At 37.3% G+C, this 13,488-nt stretch overlaps 1 protein-coding gene across 2 annotated transcripts in view; it reads right to left on the reverse strand.

Moving 5' to 3' along the window:
• The window catches only part of LOC105197398 (insulin-like growth factor 2 mRNA-binding protein 1), a 111,818-nt gene that overhangs the window by 81,656 nt on the left and 16,674 nt on the right, over positions 1–13,488 (reverse strand). For both annotated transcript variants that reach the window (XM_039446321.1, XM_039446322.1), the window contains exon 2: positions 5,147–5,210. In XM_039446321.1, the coding sequence (XP_039302255.1) occupies positions 5,147–5,210 (64 nt within the window). The remainder of the gene's footprint in view (positions 1–5,146; positions 5,211–13,488) is intronic.

Raw genomic sequence — 13,488 nt, forward strand, 5'->3', positions numbered from 1 at the left:
TGAATTACAAATAACATGAAAAATAATGTCGTTGCATTCTTTTGTGTATTATATAGGTTACACTGAGTATTTTAATACGCGTACTTATTGTTAGAACACATGTATCAGTACTCGTAAATTAGATATATGATTGTGCAAGAAGATAAGCGCACTAACCTTTTTGTGGATAAATAGATCAAAAGAGAGAAAAGAAAGAAAATTGCTATTCAGATAGTGTTTATTTTTTTTGTTTAATTTAATATTAAGTTGTAATTAAAAACTATTTTAATTGATATTAACAATAACAAAATTTGCAACTGTAGAGGCAAGACGAATAAATTACTCTAACTGTAAAAATATTGTGCTTAGATTATTTTCCTTTTAGTTTCAAAGTATTTCTCTTGAGACCATATATAAAAATAAAATTTTCTAATATTTAGAAAATTTAGCTAATATAAAAATTCTCTTTTTGAAAGAGATATAGAGTCATCTTTTGAGATAATTGAGTTTTAATTGCATTTATTTCAGCAAAATTCTAATTTTTTAGTAAGATAATTGTCTTAGTAGCCGAACGTTTAAGAGCTAATTGTTGAAAACATGATTTTTTTATTTGAAAATGATACTACCTTTTTTAATATCTATTTACGTACATAATAAAGAATACACTTTAAATAATAAAAAATAAAAAAAATTAATTATTAATTTGTAGTTTATTAAATATTCATAAATATTTTTGTACATGTATGTATATGTATCAATATGCGGACAGCCTAAAACGTCTATGTCTCAATATCCGTACACAACTTGTCCTAATGTCCGACCGCAATGTGATAATCAGTTTGTTAGTATTAAAAATATATAAAAGAAAATAAAAATAATAAGATTTAATAAATTAATGTTTATTTAAGTATGAATTTAAATGTATAATTAAAGTAAAATAATATAATACTGCAAAATTTTTTTAATTTCGTTTCTTTGTGAGAAACTTTTTTTAGTCGTCCTTATTGGAGTAATATTTGTATATTTTTCAAATAACGTAATTTTAGGAACGTTAAATGTTGCACTTGCTTTTTTTTATAGAAACGCTTCTTTTTACTTTTAATGCTAAATAATTTCTTGTAAATACTTTCTTTTTTCGACGTTTTATATAATTCCCAAATTATAAAAATCTATTTTAAATATATTCCAATTAGTTGTAATATTTGTAGACATTAAGGTAAAGAACACAAATAACATTTACATGCGTTATTTTAAAGTTAAAATAATATCTAATTATGACACAAATATTTAATACTATAAAGTAGATGTATAAATATTAATAATTTGTTGAATTATCAAGAAAAAATTATTATTGAATGATTACTTATATTAATGAAAGACACATAAAATATCTGGAATAAACTAATAGTACAACCGTACAATATTGACACTAATAATATAATCTTTATTATTATAAATTTAAACGGTTAATATGTAGATGGACATTGGAATTGCCTTAAGTTTAGCTATCAGTAACCGGACATTAAATATATTTATAAATAAAATTAATTTAAATGAAAAAACCGTATAGAATACTCAAAAAATTATTTTTAATTATATCAAAATATTTCTTTTAAAAGTTAATTAAGAGGATCTTTTATCTGCGTTGCAAAAATCATTTGCTTTTAATAAAATTATTAAAGATTATTATAAAAATCTATTATCTCACATGATGTACCTCAGCTGATTGTATTAATTATTATTGAAGTAAACGTTACACAATGATTCTAAATTTTTAGTATATATAAGCATAATGTATCAATAATTAAAAAAAAATTTACTTTAAGATTTATATTTATAAATATTTAATAATAACTGTTTCTTTAATATGTGATCGGACACTGGGACATTTACTTTAACTGTCAAAAAAAAGATCCTGCGCTTTTCTTTTCTTTCGTAATTGCGGAAATGTTACATTGAAAGCTTAATTAAGAAATTCTATGTTGAAGATTAACGAGTTTCAAAGTTTTCGCATCTTACTTAATTAAAATATTTCTTAAATAATCTTAAATAATCTCGCGATAAATTAATATTATTCATTTTCAGATAAAAAAAAAAGTGAAAAGTAAAAGTATAAGATAAAATAAGAGACAAATGTCTTTTGAAATTCACCAGTATCCAATGTGCACTTAATAAACGTATCAAAAAAGCTATATCTCTGCGACGTATGCTATCTGTCGTATTCGACAAAATAATCCATCATACGTTGTTTAATTGGCGTTATCTCTTCGGCCGAGTATTGATTTGGCCGAACGACAAATCCTCGGTATATGCGGCGACACGTCCCAGAGACATCGATAAGACTGTTCCAAAAGCTGCTCACGTGGCGAAGAAGAAGAAAAAGAAGGAGGAGAAAGAGGAAGAGGAAGAGGAGGAGGAGGAGGAGAAGGTGTTGGCCGGTATCGGTGCGTAAGGGATGAAAGGATATGGGACGAGAAACTGAAAGCGAGCGCGCGAGTTCGAGGGATGGTGAAATAACAGATTGCAGTTGTGGCACGAGCGCGAGCGAACAGCCTGAGCTCTCTCGGTTCGTAGCTCGCGAGCAGAAGTGGCAGGTGCCACATTTTTTTTCGAATTGCTCGCCTCACCGTCGGGAAAGAAGCTGCCTCTGCGGCGGCGTTGTGTAGAGGCTCCCAAACTGCGCCTCGCAAAAACGCGTCGCGTCGAGTATTTAGGTTAATCCTTCCGGCACCGAATCATTGTTTATTGAGAACAGAAAGGCCTGGATATTTGCGAGCTATTTCTTCTATGTAACTACCGTCGAAAATTTCAGAAATTTGGAGAAACTTGACGTTACAGATTTGCGTTACTTACGCAATGCGATAAAATAGGGACGAGAAATTTATTTACATAAATAGCTTCGCGACTGATTGATGATCAATGTATGTTCGATATTTAATAAAAGTAAAGTAAAATGATATTGACCACTGATGAAAATATTACCAATGATTACGAGCTTTTCGGTAATGTCTTAAATTCATCTATATCATAAACTAAAATATAAATTTCGTATCTTAACTCGAATTTATTAGGGAACATTTATTACGTCACTTACGTTAATAACGATGTAGGTTACGCTACGTGCACGAGATATTCGGTGATAAATATCGAGTTATATCTGATTATCGTTATTATATTGCCTTGTCAAACAAGCAATCGCGCGAGGTATGAAAATTCACAATTTATGGCAGACGAAAGTGCCGACCGCTTTATGATATCGGAATGGTGATACTATCACAGTTCTTGGCGCTTTGTTATCGGCGACGTACGTAAAACCGTGCTATTTATAATGTAGATACGTACCATCGATCCTTGTACACGTGAGCATGTGAAGAGAACAGTGAATAGTGTAAATAGGTACTGTAAGTATATTTCATGCACGATAACACGAACACACAACGCTATCTACAACTCTAGAGCAATGCTACGGAGCTACCATGGCTATCTAAATGTTAAATCAATTAAATTCGGTAATATATTTTTAGATCTTTTTTTTTATCGATGAGAGGTTAATTTTCGCAAACCGTTGTGCAGAATTCGCGAGACACGTATGTTAACAGCACAAAATGCATCTGCAGTCCATACTCGAGTGATATCAGCCGCGTGTTGAATACGTGCTACAATCCAAACGGCATTGATATGCTTTCGATGATTTATGGCAATAAACACGAATTTAACGTCTTATCCGCATTTAAGCTGATAAGACGAGAAGGATTTTCAAGGTTCGGTATGTGATGTAAAAACAATTTTAACCGCGATCTGTCTTCGGCATATTTTCAAATATTATTTTAATAAAAAATGTGACTTTTCAAAAATTGTGTCAAAAAATTTGAAAATAAATTTCTAAGCTTTATATTTTAAACTGTTAAAAACACGTAGTAAAATTTAATGTAACGTAATGGAAGCAAACTTCAAGCAGGTGCATTGAAAAAAATTTAATATTGTCAAAAGTGCACATATTTTTCAGTAATAGATACATTAAATTTAATGCACTTGTGCAACTTAAAAATACATTAAATTTCATAATCAACATTTTTAACAGTGTGTAATCGCGTCAATGAAATCTGATGTACGAAATTTTGTTTAAAGTCATCAACACTTTCGTCCTTTCTTTCATCATTTTCAAGTGATAAAAAATTTACACAGCCATTAAAAAAAAAGAATATAAAAGGAAACAAGTAGTCAATCTTGCATAGCAAATGAGATATATCTTTCCCTTTTCAGCTCTAACAAACTTCGGGTAAAGGATTGGGTGCATGAATCTCTCAGCATAAATCTCGCGATGAGCGAGTTCGCAAGACGAGCGCGGCGAGAATGAGTTTCACTGCAACGATTTAATCCCCAGCGATTTTTGCCCGGGCACGTTCGGGCACGAGTTTAAACACTTGTGCATGCGCGCACGCGCGCATTTACTCGCGTGCGGCCAATTACGCACCTTGTTACGCGCGCGGTATTACGCGCGGCCCGATCTCTCCTGCGATCGCCTGCGTGCAACTGGGCACGGGTTAACGAACCTTTTGAAGTTCCGCGTGCGCTCGCACGACGAGAGAGAAAGAGAAAAAGAAGAGACAGAGCAAGGGAGAAATTAAATACGAAATATATGCGAGAGGAAGACGATCGGCACGCATATTAGCGAAAACTCCGGGTAGCCAGCAAAAATAACGGTCGAATAATTTCGATAATTCTCGATGCCGATCGTGGCTTTAATAAATAAAAAAATCGCGGTGAGACGGTCCGTTTCCTGTATTGCGCGAATTTATGACGATCAGTTAAGGAAGCGGTGCGGCGATAGCGGTTTTAGTGGCTTTATTAATACGATCGAGCGAGGGCCCGGAGCACGACACGAGATCGGTATATTTTATCGCGTGTCTTCAAACGACGACAGGCCAAGCCGCGCGACACACGCAATCAGAATTTTTCATTATCACGCGCCACCGGCCAAGTATTCGCGAACCAGGAATACCCGACTCCTGCCTTTCTTCAACGGAACAAATAAAATATCGGGAAAATGTCTTTTTGTTTTTATAAAAACTATTTAGATTTTCATTCCCTTTCTTCTCTTTCTCTCAACGTTATCTAAAAGCCATGCTTTCGTCATACTTTTAATGGCGAAATTTTCGTAACTTACCGTTTCTTTGATGCACTGGCCACGGACGGCTCTACAACAAGCGAGGATCCGAGATAGGTATATCCTGCAACGAAAACGAAAGAGCTGGTTTTTAGGTGTGTCTTTATAAAGAGGCGTACGAAATTCATGGACACGTAACGACACAACGGCGCGGCCAGTAAATAGAGCGATTACCAATCTCGTGGTCCAGACCTTGTTATTGTAAAGGGTGTCCTTTCATCTATTCACATACTAGAAGCCGAACCGACGAAAGTTAACGGTTATTTCATTGTCGTGGCGTAAATAATCCGTAATTATCCAACAGCGAACATTAATATTGCATGCGGAAATTAATAATTGCATTAACACTTTCTTATTTAATGCAAATAATTTAGCTTTTTTTTTGAATCGACATCTGCTGTAAATATTTATTAATTTGCAAATATTGATGTTAAATGCACTTTTGCTTTCGTCAGATTTGTATAAACATATTTATGATTATTATAATAAAAAATATTAAAAATATTTGAATAATTTACACTTTTATTGATTTAATTTAGCGATTAATTTAGGATAAAAATAAACTCCGATTGTCAGAAAAATTTTTAATAAGCTTGTTATAATAAGAGTTTTTAAGTCCCACCACATACCCATAGCCTCGCTACGTCGTATTAAGAAAAATTACGTCGTTATTCGACAAACTTTCACTGTTACCATCTTGATATTGCGTTCAATTAAACTGAAATTCTCCAACTGCTAGCACATAAAATTTAATGAGATTACGAGTAGATATTTTCATTGCGATTTTCTCATGCGTCTCAAGTCGAACGGCAGAATTGGATCAATGGGTCAGCGTACAACCTGTTTGAGCCGCGACCTCTGACCCCGGGGATGAAACGAGGAGAGATGGGAGACTTTTCCCATGGAAAAACACATGCGGCCGGACACCGCACCGGTTCCGCGCGGTCGCTTCCGGGTTCCGATGTGCACGTGTGCGGTAACGGCGCAAAATCGCGGCCGGCATTAACCCAGGCGAAAGCTATCACCACAGCTACACCTCACTCATATTCTAATCAGGATCAAAAGGTTATGTGAACTGCCGGACACTTCGTAGCTCGCGACAGAGAAGGGGAATGGAAGAGATAGTTGGAAAAGAGAGAAAAGGAGAGGGAAGGCTAGAGAAAGAGGAGAAGAGAAAAAGAAAAGGAGAAGGTAGATTATAGAGCAGCGTGTATATACGGCGCACACAAGTATTTCCTTTCGTTTCCTACGCGCCAGGTGTCGTTTACCGGTCAAGCCCATCTAATTTCCCATGACCGGTTCCACGTCGCGCGAATCGCGAGAAGAATAGATTCGCGAATCATTCTCGCGCCGAACGGTCGTTCGACGTAGCGCTCGTTAAGCGGATCCGTTGAGATCCGTGCGCCGCGCCGTGCCTTCGACGCCCAGCTCTTGTGATTGTGTGCCCATTTAAATTTTAATCGAGCGCGAGCGCCTGTCAGAATCGAACTATCGCATCATTTGCCACTCTCAGTACTCGTTGTCATCTCGTCAACTACGTGTAGCTATTATTATAATACGAGACTTAATTGCTAAGAAAATCATAAGTATTTGAAATTTCCATGTACACATAATTACGAATTCTTCGTCTTCTAATAATTGCGATTAAAGAGATGATTAAAGTTCCGTTTTATCAATTAAATGCAATTTTGCGAGTTTTTCGAACGTATTACTTCTACAGATTTGAAAAGAAATACATGTCTACAGAATAGATTTTATGCCAAGAATAAAGAAAATTTTAAGTTAGATCTTTTTATCATTTCTTAAATTAACTTGGCTGTCGTGTCGTCGACAATACTTGCTTGATATCAAAGCTCTGTACTTGAGAAATTGGAGTCTCCAGACATGTAGATTATACGAAGAAACAAATCGAGTTCTTAGAATTAGACTCACAATCAGACACCTAATAATTCGATATGAAAAGCTTATACGTTTATTCGTATGTATACGTAACAATGTTGATGTAGCATGTGGCGACGTATTGATGATACATAAACCATACGTATGTATAATAAATCGTATGTGCGTAAGTCACTGTTTAGTCGTAAAATTGATGACTTTACATAGACGCGTTTCTTCGATCTCAAACGTTGCGCCCGTAAACGAAACTGAAACTCTTGGAGGCTAGATTTTCTCGCGATACAACGGCGTGGGTCAAGTGGCGAACTCGTTCGCGTAGATTCTATTAGATTGAGCTACGCTCGATTCAATGAGGGTACGCATACGTTGTGGCTGGACGAGCCGGCTTGGAAATGCGAATGAATTAGAAGTACGAATATGAAACGAAATAAGGAGAGAATGCGCGAGGCAAGCAGAAAAATGGCGCGCTCGCGTGTCTCTCTCTCCTTTACAGTCATTCGTTCGGCAGCGGAAGAGAACGGGATAAGGAGCGATAGATGGACGAGAGGAAAGGAGTGGCCATCTAAATGGCTACTTAGTATGTCTCGTGTCAGGTCTCTCCCCTCGCGAGCTCTGCCCCGTCAGTAATAATATTCGTAAGTGTACCTATATAGATGAGTGTGCTCGACCGCGTAGCCAACAGGTTTCATGCGAAAGCCAATTCGGTGGCGAGAGAATGAGAGAGGTACAGAGCCCGGGGTACGTCCTGACGAGGCTTTAATTCGATTCTTATGCCGCGTTAAATACGCCGCGCATTTTACGCCCGATTTCACGTGCCGTAAAGATGGGACGAGATTGCACCAACGGGGTTAACTTTGCCATTACACTCGCTAAAGTGGGGCTTGAGAAGCGCCTCGGTACAACAAAACGCGACGGCACGACTGACGACAATACAGGTATAATAACAGCGCTAACAATGGTACTAACAGATAGATGCTAAAATCAAGCAGGGTAGACATTTTCAATACTAAGATAGACAGTGTCTGAGATGGCGTGCAATTGAATCGTCTAATTAATAGCTGTGATTGTCGTTGACGTTGGAACATTTGTCAAGAGCAACGCAATGTTATAGACATGAACGACCTTCCTTTACATTTCATTTATTTTATATATATATAATATTGAAAATTGTATATAATACAAAAAATAAATTGATTAAATAGAATCGAATAGAATTTATGTTATTATTAAGATTTTTAGCGAAAATTGTGTAAAGCTTCTTGACGTTTTTCTCAAATAAAATTGCCTGATTAATATTATATAGCGTATTGTTCGTACCAATTTTCTAATTATAGCCACAATACACTGATGCCAAATTACGGTGTTACAGATGCTATATATATTTCTATACAACTATATGTGTTGTATGTATTCTTATATATCTAATCCTAAAATTTTGTGTTTGTTAAATGTGCAACGTTTTCCACTATTTCATTGTATCAAAAGTTTAAATATAAAAAAAATTACTCCTTGGACTGTATAAATGTATGCAAATCTGCGCAAATTAGGCTGCAGCATGTAATAAATATGAGTTTCCTTCGATGATAATGAGAATCATTGCGCGAGCGTCTCTGAACTGGTTCGTAAACGTACGCAAACTTCCGGGAAAGCTCTGGCGCTTCGTTTTGATGATGGGACACCCGTTATACGCTTAAAATATACCGGCATCTCGTATGGGGCGCGCTGCGAAGAAATGCAGAAACAGCAGTTGCTATGCTAGATGGTACTACTCCCTCCAAAATGTGCACACCCTCTTTCTTTCTTCTTTCCTCTTTCCTCGACGCCGCGTGTTGTGTTAGAGTAGATGAAAGAGAGCGACAGAAAAAGGAGAGAAAGCGAGGAAAGAAGATAAAGAAAGAAAGCAGCGGCGTTGAAGAGAGAGAGAGAAAGAGTAAAAGAGGAACTAAGAAGAAATACTACACAGAAGGGGCGAGTTACACGTGGTAGTGACGACGTGAAGAGGGCAGACGGGTATTCGGGGAAGGGCCATGGGGGCATGAAGGGAAGGAAGAAGGATTGTACGGGAAGGGAGAGAGAAAGAGAAGAGAAGGGAGGGAGGGGGGGGGGGCTGAAAAAGAGGGAGTGAAAACGAGATCGTGAAGGTAGCGAGAGCGGGCGCAGGGGATCACGGACGACGAGTGAAAGAAGGAACGAGGAAGGGCCGGCCGGGAAGATGAGAGCGAGACGGAGTACGGGGCCCTCGTTTCGGAGAGCCTCTAACTCTCGCGGTCCGAGTTTGGAAGCGGGTTTCGTAGTTGAGCTGAGCCGGTGTATGTATATGCGGTGAACGAAGCGAGAGAGCGCGGGCAGGAGAGTAGTAGGTTAGCAGGCGTTCTCTTCTAAGGGAGAGGGTGCTAAGCGGCAGTCCTGACGTACGAGCAGGATGGCAAGTGCCTTTATAGTGGGTCAGGCACTAGACCTGGGCACCCGGCCAGCAGCCTTCAAGGTCTCCTTAGTACGCGCTGTCTCTCCCTTCTTACCCTACCCTCATCCCTCTCTCTTTTGCTCCGCACTGCCTGTCCGCCTGCCCTTCTTTTTCCCTATAACGCATAGCGGAGCCGCCAGGTAGGTGAGCCCGCTTCTTCGTCTTCTTCTTCGCCTTCTTCCAGTTAGGGTTAGACTAGAGCGAGCTAACAGTGAATTTGGGCGCGTTATTCGGATGCAGTAAAATTGCCGTGCAACCTATCTGATATATATTCATTCATTTCCTCTCTCTTTCTTTCTTTTTTTAATCTTCCTTCGTCGCCTTCGTTTCTTGAACGAGCAAACCTCTCGAAATATTTCTAAAGAGTGGAATACGCGATGGTTTCAGATTTTTTTTTATGCAAATCTAACAAGATTTAAATAAATTTTGAATTGGATAAACTTCACTCGAATTAAAAACTTTGCAACTTAATAAATTTCGCAAAATTTATAATTAGGGAAAAAAATTTAAAGTTATTTAAATTTATTTCCCCAAGTTTAATACAAATATAAAAAAAACAATACATGAAAAAGTGTACACGTACACATCTTTTTATAGAATTAAATATCAAATTAATATTCGGGATATGTAACATTCGGCTTTTGTTATGTGCGAATGTATTTGTCAAATCTATTAATTATGCACACGCCGTCCCATAACACGCCGTCCCATAACTATCGCTAAAAGATAATATTATGGCTGCAGTCGGGCATAAACGTAAGTGTAGAGTGACAAACAGGATGAACGTATCCACGATATTAAATATCAGCTAAATATTATGCACCGTTCCTTACTCGCGCCGTATCGGTTGTCCGCATGGGACACGATTCTGATGAAGATCAGTTGGCTGAGAGTACATCCCGAAAGTACATTCAAATAATAGCATTAGCAGTTTTCTCCTATCTCGGCTGATATAGCAAGAAGTTTCTCCGGTAGTCATTCATCTGTGTGCATGCTCAACATTTGATTATTTCATTCAAAATCATTTCTACGTTCTTCTCTTTTTAAAGACGTTTCGATATTTATCTATTCTTAAAATATATTTTTGATAAAACGATGATTATTTAATTTTGTGAAAATTATCTCGCGTGATTATGTCGCTCAAGATTTTTGTCATCGTATGATTTACATCAAGTTTTTTTTTTATTATTCGTTAACTTTCACGCATTCCAAATTTATTATCGATATATCAAATAAGGACACGATTATCGACTGACATAACGTCGACAATATTCTTACGGCAAGGCGAGGTGTTACGGACGAAGGGAGATAGGGGCGGAGAGGGCCCAGAGTACATCGGCTCCACGGGGAAGTAATGAAATATTTGGGTAGCGCTGCGCCGGGAACGAGAATAGGAATGGGAATGAGAACAGGTTCCTGTTGCGCATTCCAGGCCGATGCTGAATACCGATGCCGTGGACACGGCGGTTGGCACGGTTAGGTACATAAATTACTATTGGGTTACCGCTCGACTTGTCTCCTCAGTCCCACGGAAATCCTCCTTTCACGAGCCGTGACTCACGCGATGTAACACGAATTGATAAGAGCAGCATACTGGGAAAACGGTGGAAACTGACACAGCTAAGTCAATAATTGAAGAAGTCCTATTAGTTTTTACTTATTTGAAATAAACGAAAGAAATGTTGTTGCCTCGAGAGGCAACTGTCGAAGCGTGACTGCCAGGTTCTATTTTTTTTCTTCTTTTTTTTTTAATCAAGGTGTTCTTGAATGCAGTTTTATTATAATGTATTCGGTAATTACGTAATTTACGTTTGATCGCTGGCAGAATTGTTGACCGGGGCAGAAAAGAGCATGAAAGAAAAATGACGATAATCCTTATAAAAAGCGACGGGATGTGTGAGAAGTGGTCGAGTAATTAACTCGAAGGTGGCCTTTAAAATCAGCGCGGAAACGTCGTGCGCTCCGTACGAGGATTACTTGAGGATAAAGTTGTACAACCGGTCGCGTGATTCCAGGTAATATATCTTTCCGAGGTCGTGTCGTATCGTGACGAATATCAGTGGAGTCTCTCGCGAGAGACGAAAATTATCAGAGACATCGGAGCAAACGCGTTGGAAAACGTCAGAGAGGTACCATAAGAAACAAATACGAGAGTGTTGTCTGCATTTGTCGCCGCGTGTATGTACATGTCATATATGCGTTCGCTAGTACGTTCGCTAGTATATTCATAAAACAAACGACTCTGCAAGCTCTTCAGAGACAACGCGACGTACGTATACGTGTATTTAATTAATAATTTATACTTGCAGTCATTTGACGTTGTGTACAATTTATCGCACTTCAAAGAACCGAGCTCAGTATTCGCATAAGATGATGTTAATATACAGTAAATGAAATATTGATGCAGCAATAGAATCAGTTGAAATTGTAATTATCTGTGATGTTCAATTTCAAAATTTTCCATTTTCCATAGCGTGTCTACATAAAAAAATCAGCTACTGAACCAACCATCGTTATGTTCCATGAAAATGAATTGAAAGTTTGCAACTTGGAAAAAACATCAGGGGTTCCTACAATTTCCCGGTAAATAAAACTGGACCAGTTAGTCGATCTTCATGGCGCGGCAGAAGCGTAAAGCAACAGGAATCGTTTAGAACTCGGTTGGCCTTGTGGCTCCTCTTTCTCGTTCCTTCGTCTTCGATCCCGCCTCTTTCCTCTATCTCCCACATCCTCACACCCTCTCTGTCTCTCTCTTTCTTTATCTTTTCCTGCCTCTCTCTCTTTCCATCGTTCTGTCCCTCTAACCCTCGCCGATCCCTCACCGTGAGAGCAGCCACACAAAGAGAACACGAGGAGCACAATGGATTACTTAGACGGGTAGGTTAGTTTGCCGAATGAAGCGAGCGGGCCCACGCACGTTAAGATAGGTCCTGACTGAGAATCCGTGCAGAAAAGCGCGCCAAAAAAGCAAGAGCTACCCAGCTTCGTCCTCAACTGATTACCGCAATCGAAACGATCTTCATGAAATTTATATAAATGACTTTAATTATATAAGTTTATATATTCTCTAAGTAATGTTATCGTAAAGTTCTACAAAATGTCCCATTTGTCTATGTTGACATATCAGGAGATCGATGCGTATTATATAACTTGGTAAAAATTACTCAAGTAAGTAAATTTACTAGAATAAATTTCATTGGTCAGGCTCTAGTGAATTTATTCACTTTTGTAATTTTTAGTCAACTTATGTACACACAATCGAATCCCTAATCAGTATGTTTTTGCACACTTTCAATATTTTTAATTCATAAATTACACTGTTATTATACCCGGCAGTACGCTCGACACTTGATCTGATATTTTCTCTACTTTATTACATTATTCATGATCTCTAAGGGAATTTATTCCATCGGTTGAAACACAGGAATTATCCGAATAAATATCGTACCCTACTTTTAGTTTAGTGTTTAACGTGGAATATGAATACGTGCCATGGTCTACTAAGCCAACTACATTTTCTCTGCTTTGGTAGACTAATTACTTCCTCTTCCGTAACCGTTTACGTATACAGGGTTGCACGTTAAACCCTTCCATTTTTCAATTCTTTTATCTCATTAAAAATTATAATATTTAAGAATACAATCCATATAATATATAAATTTTTAAATTTTTAGCGAGTAAAATTCAAAATCGTGCGAAATATAACAATTAATATCCATAACAAAGCTTAAAGAAAAATGTAATTCTCGGAGGAAATGTTAAACTAATGTACGGCTGAAGAAGGTCAAGTAAGACCGAAACGTTCCGTTAATCATGTTGATTGTACGATTAAAATAAATTATTATAATTCGTAGAATTAAGATAGCTCGTTCATGGCTTTTAATTATTGTAACTGTTTTGATAATACGAACAGAAAAACATTGGTGTTATTTTATATTTTGATTCATTGCCAGTAAAGTAATTTATTTTTTAATAATTT

The sequence above is a fragment of the Solenopsis invicta genome, chromosome 2 (assembly GCF_016802725.1).
Source record: "Solenopsis invicta isolate M01_SB chromosome 2, UNIL_Sinv_3.0, whole genome shotgun sequence".
NCBI lineage: Eukaryota > Metazoa > Arthropoda > Insecta > Hymenoptera > Formicidae > Solenopsis > Solenopsis invicta.